Source organism: Neopsephotus bourkii, unplaced genomic scaffold (assembly GCF_033783945.1).
Source record: "Neopsephotus bourkii isolate Nb327-2 ecotype Australia unplaced genomic scaffold, CSIRO-AGI_Nbou_v1 NB_1154, whole genome shotgun sequence".
Lineage (NCBI taxonomy): Eukaryota > Metazoa > Chordata > Aves > Psittaciformes > Psittacidae > Neopsephotus > Neopsephotus bourkii.
This window is the reverse complement of record NW_026901640.1, coordinates 935,331-951,046: the sequence shown is the minus strand read 5'-3', so window position 1 is coordinate 951,046 and position 15,716 is coordinate 935,331. Positions and strand designations below refer to the sequence as shown.

The following is a 15,716-nucleotide window of genomic DNA, read 5'->3' as shown; positions in this document are numbered from 1 at the left end:
CACCTGAAGAACTAGCTCAGAAGGCTGCCTTATACCTCGATACTTCTGGTTTTTATGGGTAAAGCAGAGACATTTTGCAGAACACTCAGCAAATGATTAGCAGAAATAGTTGTGCATGTTCACTAATTCCTTCCTCTGGAGCACTGTTTTCAGGATGCACTCACTATTCCTAATAGAACTTTACAACTAATTTAGTGTTGTGTGGATGCCACACTGCCTCTAACTCAAGGTGTTTCAGTGTTTGATGGGCCCTGGGCACAAGCAAAGCTCATTGTCCCCTCTAAACCCACGGTGAGTGGCACAGTGACTTTCTGGTGGGAAGCAGGAGGGTGGTCTCAGAGGTAAATTCATTTCATTCCATATTTTGTCAACCAGCACTGAATGTTCTGGTTTATGGAAAGAAGCTGCTAGGTGCTGAGGGCAGCTTTCCATGCCAGCCCTGCACAGGGGCAAAGAGTTTGTAGTTCTGAGTTTGCCTGGGGAGGGAACGTACTTGTGGATGTTGCACAGAGCACACGTTTGCACACATTATACCAATACAGATTAAAATGTTTAAATTCCTGCTGAATAAAGTAATCAGCTGCACAAAGCAGTTCCAGGCTGCTGTGCATGCCATGGGCATAGGATAAGATTCTTCTTACCGTTTATATATGCTGTGCGATTGCATACACCTAAAGAACAGCATCCCAATGACATAAGGATTTCAGGCTTGTTGCATCGTGTTAGAATTAGCAGCATTATAAACTGTACCCACTCTTCCCATATTATTTTGATAGATTCAGATAACAAATTCCTCCAGAGATCTGCACAACCCCACAGGCTGGGGTGTTCCCTACCTGACAGAGCAGTGACAGACTGAGCTGAGGAGCAGAGCACGGGGTGGCTTAAAATGAGGGAAGGATATTCTGGCACAGCAGCATAAAAAAAGCTACAGGCAAGAAGCCTAAATTACCACTAACCCTTGTTACAGGAGGAGGGGTTAACAGAAGGGAAAGAAAGATCACAATGTGACTTTTTAAATAGGAAGAGTTAAATGGAATCGGAGCTGGAGCTGAAGCAGCCGACAGGAACTGCACTCGGTGCTGTTTCTGAAGGGATCTCGCATGTGCTGTGAGGCGTTAACACAGCGTAAAGCACAGAGATGGGGAAGTTAACTAACTGGAATTATAAACCCCAAGCGTGCTGCTGAACATGCTCCCTTTGCACTGAAGAGAGTCAGTGCCAGCGCTGCAGTCCCCGTGTCGAGCAGATCAGGTGGTTGCAGAGCCCGGCCAGCAGCAATACGATGCAGCTGAAGAGGCACAACCCAGGCAGCAACTGGAGCTACTCTCCAGAACAAGGCGACCTCTAAGCTCCCATCTTTCCCAGGAACGATGTGCTGATATTGCAGAAGGATCCCGGTAAGTTGGGGCTTTTTTTGTCTTTAATCACAAAACCCTGCTCCCGAACCCGAGATGGAATAAGAACGAAATTCTCAGTTGATGATAGATGCTTGCACCAGAAATTTGCTGCAGCGTCAGAGATTTCTTACTAACATTAATTCAGCTTCCAAACATGTGCTACCAGCTTTGAGAATGCCATTACCACTATAATAAGGGAAAATAACAACGTGCATGTTAGCATTAGCATGGAATTGGGGTTTCAGACTGAATTCCGAACAATTTAAGATGTATTTTTAACCAATTCTACTTAAGCAAACAGGATGCATGTATGGGGGGGATGCTACATTACTGCAGAGATTTGTAAAGCAGATCCAGTTGACAGCCATTTTTTCATCCTGTATAAAAGAACACATTATTCCAAACATAATATAGGCTTGAAATCACTAAAAACAAGAAGCAGACATTGTATAACGTTTGGAAGGGACTTGCATTTTCGGAAGAAAGCCCTCATTTGAGCTTGAGGGGGAAAGGGAGATGAAAAAACAAGTCTCATTCTGCCAGACAACATGACAGTCTATGAAGGGATGCTTTGTAAAGTCTCTCTTGAACAATTCTAAAAAGGACCATGCCACAAAGGGGTTTTTGATGTTTTTACTTCATTTCTCCTGCAAGTGGCCATTGCAGAGACAGCCCTTAACCACAAATAAAATACATCTACATGGATTTAAAGGGTGTCATTTTGGTGTATTTGTTTTCAGGCAACAATGGAATACCAGATACTGAATCTATCTACCTGTCTCCTGGTCCTTCTGTTTTTCACACCCACTGCTTGGGGTATCTGTCCTTCTAACTGTACATGCTCAGGAAACGACAGGAATGTGGACTGTTCAGCCAGAAACTTAACTGTGCTGCCACAGGGACTTCAGGACAACATCACCTATTTAAATCTATCCTTTAACCAGTTTGTAGATCTCGACCATCAGCTAACAAGATTCACCAATTTGAGGACCCTTGATATTTCAAACAATTGGCTCAAGAACATTCCTGCTCACCTGCCCAAGTCCTTATGGGAATTATATGCCATAAACAACAACATTAAAGTTCTTCAGAAACTTGACACAGCTTACCAGTGGAACCTCAGAGTGCTCGATGTTTCCAGGAACATGGTGGAAAGAGCTGTTCTGATCAACAACACCCTGAGCAGTCTCAAGTTTCTCAATCTCAGTAGCAACAAACTGTGGACGGTTCCAACCAATATGCCCTACAACATAGAGACCGTGGATCTATCCAACAACTTCTTGTCCCAGATACTTCCGGGAACACTGGTGAGACTACAGCACCTCACCAGCCTCTACCTGCACAACAACAAGTTCACGTACATTCCTGACAAAGCCTTTGACCAGCTCCTTCAGCTCCAAGTGGTAACACTTTATAACAACCCCTGGGCCTGCAGTGACAAACAAAACATCCCTTATTTGCTCAGATGGGTGCAAGGAACCGCGGCCAGCGTGGTCGGGGCTCCCTGTGCCAATCACTCTGTGTTCTGGGTGGATGCCCCACCGACGTCAGCGGCTCCCAGAAGGACGGACTCCGGCTCCATGATCCAAGGGATGAAGGCAGCAGACAGAGCTGCTTCTCCAGGGGCAAGCCAGATGACAAAAATGCACAAACAGTTTAAAGCTGAGGAAGTCGCCACCTTGGCAACCTCAAGCCCAACCGTAGTGTTCACGAGCACGGACCGACCACTGCTCCTCTACCCAGAAGAGCTGACAACGAGGCAGGTCAGCTCTCAAGAAGCAGCAGCCACACACACCATCTACATCAGAGATTCAACTGATGAGAACTCCAGCCTGACGCCTCCCATGGGATCCTCCACGACTCCTCTGACTTTAAGCATCACCAGTGGAATGCCAACAAACTACTCCAAAATGCCTCAAAGCACAACTGCTACCTTAAGGAAGGAGGAAGCCACTACACACGTTTTGAATACTCACGTGCCCTCCCAAGCAAGTACCTGTGAGATGTGTCTGCTCTGTGTCATGATGCTTAGTGCAGTGGCAGTGTTTACTGACTAAGAGCCTGTATCTTGTGAGATCACTGAGTTTGTTCCTGTGATACATAGCTGGAGTTCAGACTTCCAGTTGAAGTGATGAATCAAAATACAAGAAATCCAAGGTTCTGACTCCGATCTAGAGAAAATAACAGTTCTTAATTGAAGAAGTGCACACTAATGTCTTGATACTAAGCTGCTACTTATTTTAATGTCTTAATTGAGTGCAACTAACTCATGTTTGGTTTTAAAGATGTGCTTATTTTGTAATTACGTTTTTCATTTTACTTGCACAGAATAAACCATCCGAATTTTAAGTACTGATTTCATGTATGATTTTGTCATTACACAACTGGAAAAAAACAGAAGGCCTGTATCATATCTGCATTGTCTTGCTTGACCTGCCAGTGAGCAACTCCTGTAATATAGCAGCACAGATTCTCTGTAAGTTATGGTGACATGCGAAAGGAAGGGAAAAAATAAAGGCACTAAACCTGCTGTTCCACTAACCAGAAGCTATTCCTGAGAAAACCTGCTAGCATGTGTATCTATGTTTGCTTCGTATGTATTAGCATATTTTAACTGTGAAGAACAACAGTTCTGAATTTAGGAATTAAATATGACAATGCTATGATGTCTGCTAGAGGGTGTAAACTGAGAGGCAACACGGTCTAACTAAGCATGGGAAAAGTGATATGGGCTGATACCTCTTTTTGCTCTGCCTTGACTTAGAGGCTGCAGGCAAGTTATTTCTCACTTTCCATATTTAAAGAGGAAAGATAAAAGTAGAGGAAAACACAAGATGTTCAATGCCATGACACTCCAACAAGCAGGAGTTACCTACACAACTTAATGAACTGGAACTCCTTAACTTTATCCGAAGGTCTGAAACGTTAATGTATGATGCTTAGAAGAACATCACAAATCAAACTACTACTTTCTGATCGGTAAAATGAAATCTCAGCCAATTTCTAATACAAGTTATGTAACAAATCAATGAAGTGATTAGTTGTCACTGGAACAACCCTGGAATCTTTGAACAAGAACTGAACTCAGTCCATGGCCTTGAACATGCCAACCCCCTGCTTTCCACGGGGGAGCATGAATGCTGTTCTCCCTGGCACCTGCACCACCAGCGAGTAGAAATAGTTGCACGCATGGTCCTGTCCACTCTAGGAAAATAATATATCTTAACGTGGCAAAGGTACCCGATATGCTACAGATGAAGTTTTGCAAACAGCATGAATTGAAAACTGAAGAACAAGTTCATTGAAAAAGTATTATCCACCTAAAATCACAAATCTTTATCCAACGTTTTCCATTCATTTCAGGCCATTTAATTTCCAGTTATTGTAGCATGAAGGTGCTGCAAAACCCAGAAAACCTCACTACCGACACTGGAGTCCTCTACCTTTCCTGCTGGGTGTCAATGAGGGCTGTAGACCATTTACAACCACTGGTACCAGAGAAATCACAACTTTCCAATTGTGAACAGTATTTCTATAACCAGAAATGTGTTTTAATTTCTAACAGTAAATGTTACACAACGAATTTGTACAGTTATTTCATTGGCATTTCAGTAAAAATAAAGTTACGTTTGTATTGAACTGATTTTGTGACAGTGCTTCCTTCCAAACAAGTGTGGCAGCATCCCTGAACAGGTACTGTTTTATTATACAAACCCACTGCAGGCAGACATTTGGCTCAATCTTCATTTCTTACAGAGGGAAACTGTGGTTAAATCAAATCATATTATTTGGATACTGATGTATCACTAATATTATTAGTAAGCTGATGAGTTAACAGTAACAGGTCTGCCCTTCCCCTTCCTACCATCTAGAACTTGCAAACACTTAAGGCCAGCAGAAAAAGGCAGCTCTTTCTCCCTCTCAGAAATTACTCTCAATGTTTAATAGAGCAGAAGACTTATAAAAGCCCAAAGACATTTCATATACATTTTAATTATACAAGAATTAATTATCCAAGTCAAAGTTTAGACAACGTACACCACAAGCAGCTTGTGCATGATACCTTCAATGGCCAGCACAAGTGGCTACCAACAGTGCAAGAGAGCTGCCCACTTGCACAAGTTCCACCTATTTTCCCTGGGATCAGGATTAAAAACCATCACTGCCTGCCACCCTCTTTGGACTATGTATTTGCCAACTACTGACTGGCTCCAAACAGCATCAACCTGCTTACTGTGTTCAGAACTAGGTATTTCCTAGAATTATCCCATCCATATGGCTTCATCCCACACAGCTGAGAGCAGCTTCGCTTGCAAGGTAGGACAGACATCACAAAATGAGGGGCTGTGACTCAGCTGCCTCGAGCTGAGGAAATGACATCAAATACTCCACGTGTCTTTGCTGAACAATGCAATACAGGACAGCAAATTCTACTGCATGCAAAAATCCTGCCTGAAATCGGCTTTAAACGCTCTATGAATGTTTCACCCACAATGAGATGATTTAGGGGATGCTATGAAAAAACACTGTTTTCCAGAAGGTGCTTGGGGCAAACCGAGTCCCCACACTGGATGACTTCAAAGTCTTGAGCATGCTGCTCAAAGCCTGGAAGTGCAAATGGGGCTGTGGGGTTTTCCAAATGCACAGGACTTCCACACACTCAGGATTGGGAAGCTAGGATATAAAACAACCGTGGATGGGTTTCAAGGCAAGATGGCATCCCGAGTCCCAGGGCCATGCCCTCCACTCAAACCTTGCCTGGGGTCGGTGCAAGCAGGAGGGCTCTTACTGAGACTGTTTCCAACCAAGCAGACTGTGATTTGGGTTTCCTGGTATTTTTCTGGAATACAAATGAGGTGATATCGGCACAGGGAGTGGGCTGGGAATCGTGGGAGTCGTGCACTTGTTGCTTGGCAACAGTGCAGTCAGATTGAAAGGAAACTGATGGACACAGATGTGAATCCGGTGCCACCGGGTTTTAAACACGCTGGTCAGTGACTCCGTGTTAAATACCAAACCATCTATTCCCAGTGACATTCCCTTTTCCAAAACCACCATTTAGCATTTCAGCACAACGTTCAAAACACCCAAAAAAAAGGTCTGGCACACGGTGCAACAGCAACACGCTGCTTCTGAAAGGTTAAAATTGCTGCGCTCTGAAGCAGTAACTCAGAGGTTTGCGTTCCTATTAATTAGCTGGGGATCAGCTTTAAAACTCAATGGCAGGACTTCAGGATCAATATTTATTGATCATTTCTTAACAGTGTGGAGATTAAAGCCAGGAGAACACTGGCTTCGGAAGCCAGGCTGTTGCCCAGGAAACAAAATGTGAAGAAAGAATGACAGAAGGAATTAAAATTTCACAGCACAAGAAGGGTATAAACCCATACAGAGGGATCAGTGAAATGACTCAGCAATGTCCTAGCAACAAGATCTCAATCTACCCCCCCAAAAACCCCCACCAAAAGCCCCCAGCCTGCTGCCAGCCCTCAAACATCCTGGCAGCTCTGGTCCAAACGGTCCTTCCACATTTCACACCTTTAAACACGACGTCAGGCTCAGAACCACAAGATAAACACCACAAATAGGCACCACTTGGCCACATCCCTCTTAGTAGGAAAGATGACAAAGCACCAAAGATGAAGATGAAATAACTTATTTCAGGCAAGTCAGAAGATGAAATAGTTGCCTGTCATTTTTTATATGAGTGCTATCTCACTGTGTGATCAGCTCCAGTAAACTGATAATTAAGAAGTACTTTGCAGTCCTTAGTGTTTAATGTTCTCCTTTTCCAATTTTACACATATTGTCTCAACAGGCAATTTCTCTTCTGGATGTGTTTCGCAGCCAAATTTCAATGTACACCCCATACACAACAACACTGTGATTATTGTAGTTGCACTCAGCACTTAGTGACATGATAAACAAGAGGCATCCTCCTTTATCATCTATACACTGGCTTTATTAGGGCCCATTAGTGGCTTGCCCAGACTTGGAAAGGTTTACTCTCAAGCATCTGTGTACAAACAGTCACCCACTGAGCTGGCACCTTTTTCCAAGGAATATCGCACACCCAAATCCCAGTCAGCATTTCATGATGCTAATGGTCTTGTGCTATCTCAGATAAGGATGCAAACCAAAGCAGCTGAGTTGTTTGAAAGTGAAGGGCATGAAGATACCGTTCATAAAACCTCACAGTTCTCATCATCAACAGCCCTTACGCATGATTATGAAAAGCAGATTCACCTGCACTTGATATTCGGCCAATGCAGAAATCATACTGTCACCAAAATGTGACAGATCATCTATTTTCAGACCGTTTGTTACCAAGTTGGGGAAATTACACACACTTGATCCTTTTGACTTTACATGCTTATTCCAGACAAGAAAGGTGGAAGATTGCTTACCGCCGAGCAATGTAGTAGAAGACAGGATTGCCAGCTTTCGAAGTCCCAGCTTGGTAGAAAATGTTTAATGTTTTCAGCGCTTTAAACTCCTCTTTTTCATGTACCTGATGCCTGAAAAGGAATACATTGACATCAGCTTCAACAACAGCCTCGTAAAAAATAACTATATAAAAAAAGAAACCCCAAACCCTCTTTATTCACAACTTTTAAGTTCACACAATCTCATTACCTCGTCATAAACTCTTCAAATTTGGAACTTGTGAGATTTAAACTGGACCAATGGGTGTCTGCCACAGGTTTGTGCTCAGGAGGACCAAGGTAGGCAAGAAGAGTGGCCATCTTGTCAAAAGGTCGTCTTCCAACAGCCTTGTGGTCCCTAGAAACAGCGTGTTACTTAGAAGTCCTTCTTTATTCATACACACACATCTACAGCTGCTTCCCATCAGCAACTCCCTTCACTATGGGTGTGAAGACTTACCTGTTGCTGGAAAGGTACTGGCCAATTTTCTCCTGGTTGTTCCACAGCAGCCGGTGCAAAGCCAGCACGTTGCCATCGCTGATGAAAGACAGGCTGTGATTGACAGTGTCGCTCGCTGGGCAATCAGATGCAATGTCAAGGAAGAACCTAGATTCAAAACCAGTAATAACCATAAGCATGGCAAGGAAATCTGCCAACAGGACTCGATGTCAATTAAAAGGCTGGAAGAACACTACACCCAACACTCTCTGCGCAAGCTCCCCCAAGGCCTTACCTTCGTGCTGCATCAAAATTGCTTTTTACAAAATCATTGAAAGGCCGCATATGTTCTTCTTTTGTAAACAGGACGTGGTTGGCAATGCTCTGAAGAATCTACATCATAAAAAGACGGTAAAGAGGTTGAATGTACTAAGTGTTGTGGTCGTTAGTGTAACTTCACTGTCAGAAAACTCATTTTAACTTGCTGTGAAACCCCAGGACAAGAAAAGACCAATAAGCCAAGAAACTCAAAACATGTTCACTTGCAAAGTATTTTCTTTCAAATACTTTTAATACTAGAAATTTACTTCCCTCATTTATAAACCTTATTTGGGTTTAGACCAGGAAAACAAATCACCTTTCAAACCCATTTATTACATGTCAACTATTTCTTCTGGAAATGCTGCAGACACGTACAGGCAATGCCTTTTTAAAGAAAACTGTAATTTCGCAACATTAAATGGGTGATATGCACAGAATTTGTACTCCATCATTACACCTTTTTTAAAATTTCTGCAAGAAACCCCACCAAATGAGATTAAAGATGGGAAAAATCACTTCCTTGGCACCAGTATGAACTTAACCAATAGCTGGCTGCTATTATTCTCACTGTGCTCCAAGTAACATTGGTTTGTGATCTGAAGCAAGGTGAGAAGCTCCAGTGAGGAGCAGAAGGCTTTCTGTCACCTTACACAGCATTTTGGCAAAGCACTTTTTTCCATGCAGACTGTTCCTCATACTTACACTGCTGAGAGCTGCAATGTTAATGTCATGATGTGCAAACTCAGTACAGACTCTGCACGTTAAATGAACTGGGTGGTTGCTACAAACAGCTATGAGTTTACCTACTTGCAGGTAGTCACAGTGGTCAAAGAGCAGAACTTAACCAGGTAGAACAAAACGGCCAAAGAAAACCATTCATTGATTCACCTTTGACATCAGTTTCAATCCCCTTTCAATTCTTGGTGGAGGCTTTTTATCTAAAATCCCTGCCTCGTAAGGGGAGACGATCGCAGGGTTGATGAACCGCAGGAACATGGCGCTTCCGACGGCTCCGATGCTGTTCTGAGGGAACCGCTGACTAACCACCTATGAAGGTGAGAATTACAAACAATATTTCTGCATTCAGGAAAAGGGAAAGCACGCTGAGCAAAGCCTCGCGGGTAATCCAGCTTTTAGCACTCTTCCCACATGGATCAAGCTCAGTACATTTGTGCAGGGCTCTCCTGCCTTGACAGACAGCCAGATCAGGGCAACAGGGCACTAAATGGCTTTACTGCAGCTTTCACCCATCCTCCTTGCTAGGGTGAAACTGCTACAATGGCTGCTGGACAAAGATAAGGTGTATTTCAGAGTTACAGACCCTGACAGTACAGCAGACAAATGCTGTATGCTCGTACTTGGGCTGCACAGTCTTCCCATCAAATAGAGACAATTCTGTTTTACATTAGTGGGTCTTTTCTCTGTGCATTTATAATGTCAGCATTGCTGCAAGAGCCTCTCCAGCAGCCAGACCCATTGTAAAGCTTCAGGAGGAATTTTAAATGCTGGGGAAGGAGATCTTTGTAGAAATACTCTTCAGAACCATTACATCTCAACAGATTTGCCAAAGGAGGAAAGAGACTGAGGCAGAGCTGCACGGTCAGTGTTCTACTGTCAACACTGTCCAACATCACCTAGTAGGAATATGATAGAAGAACTACAGATTTAAAACATCATTCATTGCTATCTAGGAAAATAAAATAATCTGAAAATGTTGTAAGAAAAGAGAAATCTCCTTTATTTTTAGCATACCAACTACATATTACTAAGAGGATGATCTATTTCTAGATAGCTTTCATTTGACTTTGGAAAGTTAAAGATAAGCTCCCTGATATTTTTAAACGTACTACATGTGGTTCCAGAATGGTCCAACATTTATATATGAATTTTCTTATGAGCAACAACAGTCAATCAAAACAAGACAGATTCTACCTTTCATAGAACAAAATTAGCAAGCTTTGTAGTTTAGGTTATATTGTTTAAGATAAATAAAAACTAAACCCAATTTTACTGAAACACTTCAACACGTAACTAGTGCAATCTCAAATCATGCTTCTTAAAACAGGTAAAGGCATTAGTATATAGACTATATACCAAGAATCCCTTTGGTTCCATAGGAACTTCATTACAGTTACCTTGTGCTGCAATTACTGATACTATTCTTTTGTAAAATACTACTTTGCACACAGATTTTGCATTTAAACATGGCTATTATTCTGTTCAGTTATAGCAAAAAATAAGGGAGCATTTAAGAAAAGTCTGAATTTCCATTCTGCCTGTTTTATTCATACTTTTTATTTTGAGGTCACTGTCAACATCTAAGTCTTATCTTTTAATGACACCACTATCACTATCTGTGTATCCAATCTCTCTTAGCCAGCAAGGCGCTGATCCTGGGAAATCTGCTTTTCTCTGTAAATAAATATAAGCGCTGAATTTTATTGCTCAGTCACAAGGCAAACAAAACGAAATGTATCAGAAACAGGTCATAAAAGGCTCTTTCCTTTTCAGTAATCCATATGCATTACTTGTTCTTCCCCCGGGAAGCAAGCTGCAGTCAAGTTATCTGCCAGAGTGTTAAAGCAGGCTCAGATTTTCCCCCAAACCAAAGAGTACATTTTTCTTCTGTGTTTTTGGTAATTTGAAGATGGTGGCAAGGGCAGAAGAACCAGAGTATTAAACACTAAGCAGCCACGTTAAAATGTCTCTTGTTTACTCAAATAGGCACACAGAGAATATTTTAAATAGAACTTAATTCCAGTGTTAATTGAAATGAAAGCTATTTTGTGCCAGAATTAGTAGAATGATTTTACAGTGAGGTCAAATAGACTGAAGTGAAGATGTTCTGAACAAACAGCAAAAGGTTTCTGTTGTGCTTTGAAAGAAATGGCTAAGAAAAAGGTCTCCAAACTTACTGATTTTTTGTTTTCCTTTTTTTCTTTTACGGTAGCTTTATTCAGTAGAGAGTGGCAAGTTGCCTACAGAACAGAGATGAGCACAAACAAGTCACAGCACCAACTACATACAGCAACAAAAAACCAATGTTGACTTGTACATAAATTACACAGTAAAATGTAACAAACATAACCAACAGAAAATGAAATATATCAACTAAAGACTGATGATGGAGTTTTTATTCCACGATTTTATTACATCTTATTTACAGAGCACTAAATACAAAACAAGCAAATGTTGCGTTTCAATCATTTCTACTATTTCTGGCTAGATTAAACGTCAAACCACATTAATGTGCTCATGATACACGATATTGGGCGTTAAATGGTATATTCAGCTTTTAAATGTATTTCACCATCCCCAAATAGTGTTAATAGGAAAAATAGTAAAGCATTATACCTTTGAAATACACATTACTTTTAAATTAAATTTAGAGTTTTAAATCTTCCCAATGTTTCTCTGTGTGTCCTTCAATTTAGGGAGATCTGAATCACCATGGTTATTACTACTTTGATATCTAAACACTGCCACAAAACACTCTGTGGAAAAAGGAAGAAAAAAGCCAGCGGGGCTACATTAATTTATTAGAGATTTTGAAATCAAGGTATCCGACTGTTTCATTGGTGCTTAGTTCTGCATTGCATCTAAATGTAAAGGGACCCACCAAGAAGCATCACACTCTCTCATTATTTCCCATCAGGATTTGAGCAAAGCTATAGAACACCAGCGCTGGGCTCTGCTCCCCTGCTCAGAGGTATGTTTTGGCCTCTGTGCCTGATCCCACATCCTCTCTAGCAGCTGTAACAATGAATTAGCACCCCTAAGCAAGCACCACCTCTATCAATAGACAGCTAGCCATAGCGAGCAGTTTGAGAGCAACAGTTCAAATCACCTTTAGAATATCACATGGAATGGAACTGGAAGAGAATTTCTACAACTTTAGAATGTGACAGAGTAAAAAGAAAGGTGGGTTGGGAGTGTGAAAGCCAGCCAGGGCCAGCTCTGCTGCTAACCCCGCTACATTAAATAGCTCCAATTTGTGCAGGACCTATTAAGATTTAATCAAAGGTGCCTCTGCCAAATTTCTGACTGTGCAAACTCGACAGAGCTAGCTCTGAGCAGTCATATCCGTTCTCTATCCATTGGCTGCTGCACTGGAAGCAAGTAGAATTACCCTCTGTTAAGAAAAATCACATCTTTTTGTGGGGGTTTTATGAAGCATCCAGCACAAATTCCTTGTATGAGTTACTGGGATCAGGCTTGTTCATGACCACATAACTCTCACATACGTTACCTGAGAATGAGCCAGGGCACATCTGTCACAGTAACTGTTACATTATGTTCCCAGATGAAAACAGGGCTCTGTTCTGGTAATGGAAACACCCAGTGTAGACCCAATATCCAACTAAATGAACTGCTGCCATGCTGTTACTACGCTGATTAAAATTAGCTACAAATCAGTTACAGAACACATACATTTACTTTAATAATCCAAGTGTAAAAGACCACAAAATGCAGTCCCATTTAGACTTACACTATTGCTTGGGATGGCACACGTTCACCTTACAAATATGAAGTTACCTTATTAAAATCACCTCTTTGGTTCTTAAGATTAAAAGTAGATTAATACCCACCAAAAATCAGATTTCAATTGTACTTTCTTTCAGATAAAGCTCAGACTCTACAAAACTCTGGAATTTCAATGTACAGGAATAATTGCTACACTATTTGTATACAAATACAGGTGTTACTAGAAACAGTAATATGTGTTGAAGCTGAGCATCAGTTATTTACCAGTAAACCACCTCTTTCAGGAACAAACTATCCTTGTTACCAATTAAAAAGTAAAGCAAACAGACTGATATGCTTCCATAGGACAACCTCTGGCAATGCCACTGGTGAGTACCTTTTAGGAATCCCATTTCATGTAGGAATTAAAAATGGTTTGCATAGAAAAGAATTTCTAGCAATGTATCCCTGAAGTGGAAATAAAGCTGATACATCCCAGCATATAAAAGCAATTCTAGGAAAAGACATAGGGATAACGTAGCATCAAGTAACAGAAGCAACACCCAAGGCTGTGTGTGACATCTTCAGTAACACTCAAATATATTCCCAGCCAATGCCTGTATACTGTGGCCATATGAACTTGAAGGAAACCAATCTCACCCCTCATTTCCCAGTTTAAAACAAAAAGAAATCCTAACAAACCAAAATCACCCCAAACCAACCTGAACCCAACCACTGTCAGGAAAAGAAACTGATGGCATTAGAAGCCATTTAGACAACTTACACTGGACACGTCACTCACATGCCCAATTCACTCCAACAGCTCACGGTAACAACCCAAGATCCACAACAGTCACCACACAAAATTCACCGTTTCCCACTTGCAAGTTCTGAGAATTACAGCTGTTGTATTTATTAATATAGCTTCACTGCAAGAATACAACCAGGCTGCCCTGGGTGGAATCTGTTATTGCGCACAATGAGTTCACACAACTCTGAAAATCTCTTTTCCTTGCTTCACCTCAGACCTGAGATACAGACTCCATGGCTGAAAGGCCAAAAGCAGCTCTTCAGACCACTTAACTGAGACCACAGCTCAAACACAATGCCATGCACAGCTCTCCTCTAAGACCCTCCAACAGGACTAGAAGTTGTATTTCCTATGGGCCCTGAGGGCAGCAGGAGTATTCCCCCACTGGCATTTTTAGCAGCAGCTAAATCCATCAGAAACACACAAAGAGCAGACAGACCTGTAAGTGTTCTGGACTCAGCAACCTGATCCTGAGCTGCTACACAGAGCAACAGGAGTGAGACAGAGCAGAGTCCCTATGTTTAGATCCCTGCTATTTAACGAACATCTGAAAATGGTCTTTAACAATGACACAGTGCACCCAGTACTGGCCCAAGCTCCAAACTGCTACTGCTACAAAGAGCAAAGCCCAGGGGTTGGGCAGGCACCCAGTGCCAGCATACCTGGTACAAACAATGGCACACGCTGCGGAGCTGTGGTGGGAACTCGGAAGAGGAGTTTATGATGGCATGGAAAAACTTTTCTGTCATTTGCAAGAGACTCCTCTGGTTCTCCTCAAGGCTCTCCGTGGGCTCCAGCCTGAAACAGACCCACACATGTATGGCCAGCAATCAAGCGAATGCTATTAGCTGTATTAGGTTTGGTAGTAACTTACTTCCAGGGCAAACAGAAATCTTTATGATCTTTCACACACAAGTTTCCATCATTCAATCCAAGTATTTTAAACCAGAGTACAAACATAAGGTCACTTAAAACTCAGCAACAACCAGGCAGCTCTAAGTGGGATTCTCTCCCACTGTTCCATGCAAAGACATGCATAACATAATCCCAACTGATAACTGCATTATCAATTTGATGATTGTTTCTCTGAAAGGAATTCTTGAGGTAGACACAGATATTTGAGAGTTAACTATTAACAGAAGGCCTCGCTTTTGGTAAGTTACTTCAAAGACAAATACTTAGAGTTTTCCCAGGAGTTAATTCAAAGCAACAGAGCAGCAGCTGCTGAATGCAAGTTTTGAAGTGACAGAAGAGAAACTAAAGCAAAAACATGACACACAACATGCATTCATTCCAACTTGCTTCTGTAACTAACTCAATGACTTAAAGCAGATGCTTTCTGGTACTGCAGGAAATCCCCATATTGGTGGCCTACATAAAAGTATGAAGCAGCAAGTAGAAGAGGCCCTGCAAGAGCTCCCTGTCTTCCTTACTCTCTCAGGGTTTAGAGGACATGCAGCAAAACTCATTCCACTTTGTTGGGCAGCTCTGGGTATAAGGACTGCAGATACAATTATGTGTCTGTTAAAGTGAGGAGTGGAAAAGCATAACAGTATGAGAAAAGTATTAGCAACGAGGAAAAAGGAATCCTCTTATATTTCCAATGCCTGGGAATCATGATTAGAAATACATCTGCTCCCCCCCTTGAATCTCAAACCTTGTTGGATCCACTTCAAAGCTAACATGCTGCCATTCAGAGGATGTGATCACAGTCCTTAATAAAGGCTCCAAAAGCTTCTGCAGATACGTAGCACCATACACCTGTGTAGAAAGAAAACCCGAATGGGTGCCAGGTTAACATCAAAATTCACAGGAACACTCCACAATTCTGTGTTAAAAGAGCCTGAAAACACTCG

At 41.8% G+C, this 15,716-nt stretch overlaps 2 protein-coding genes across 5 annotated transcripts in view; one reads left to right on the top strand and one right to left on the bottom strand.

The window, feature by feature from the left end:
- NF1 (neurofibromin 1) overlaps positions 1 to 15,716 on the bottom strand; it is a 75,131-nt gene that overhangs the window by 28,992 nt on the left and 30,423 nt on the right. For 2 of the 4 annotated variants that reach the window (XM_061363295.1, XM_061363296.1), the window contains 8 exons: positions 15,518 to 15,621; positions 14,523 to 14,658; positions 11,501 to 11,563; positions 9,474 to 9,632; positions 8,560 to 8,657; positions 8,286 to 8,432; positions 8,037 to 8,183; positions 7,808 to 7,918 (listed from right to left, as the gene is read on the bottom strand). In XM_061363295.1, coding sequence (XP_061219279.1) covers positions 7,808 to 7,918; positions 8,037 to 8,183; positions 8,286 to 8,432; positions 8,560 to 8,657; positions 9,474 to 9,632; positions 11,501 to 11,563; positions 14,523 to 14,658; positions 15,518 to 15,621 — 965 coding nt within the window. The remainder of the gene's footprint in view (positions 1 to 7,807; positions 7,919 to 8,036; positions 8,184 to 8,285; positions 8,433 to 8,559; positions 8,658 to 9,473; positions 9,633 to 11,500; positions 11,564 to 14,522; positions 14,659 to 15,517; positions 15,622 to 15,716) is intronic. The other 2 variants (XM_061363297.1, XM_061363298.1) reach the window with 1 other exon arrangement.
- On the top strand, positions 625 to 5,039 carry OMG (oligodendrocyte myelin glycoprotein). Its single transcript, XM_061363309.1, has 2 exons — positions 625 to 1,400; positions 2,141 to 5,039. The coding sequence occupies exon 2, from the start codon at positions 2,147 to 2,149 to the stop codon at positions 3,455 to 3,457; it is 1,311 nt and encodes a 436-aa protein (XP_061219293.1). The 5' UTR covers positions 625 to 1,400; positions 2,141 to 2,146; the 3' UTR covers positions 3,458 to 5,039.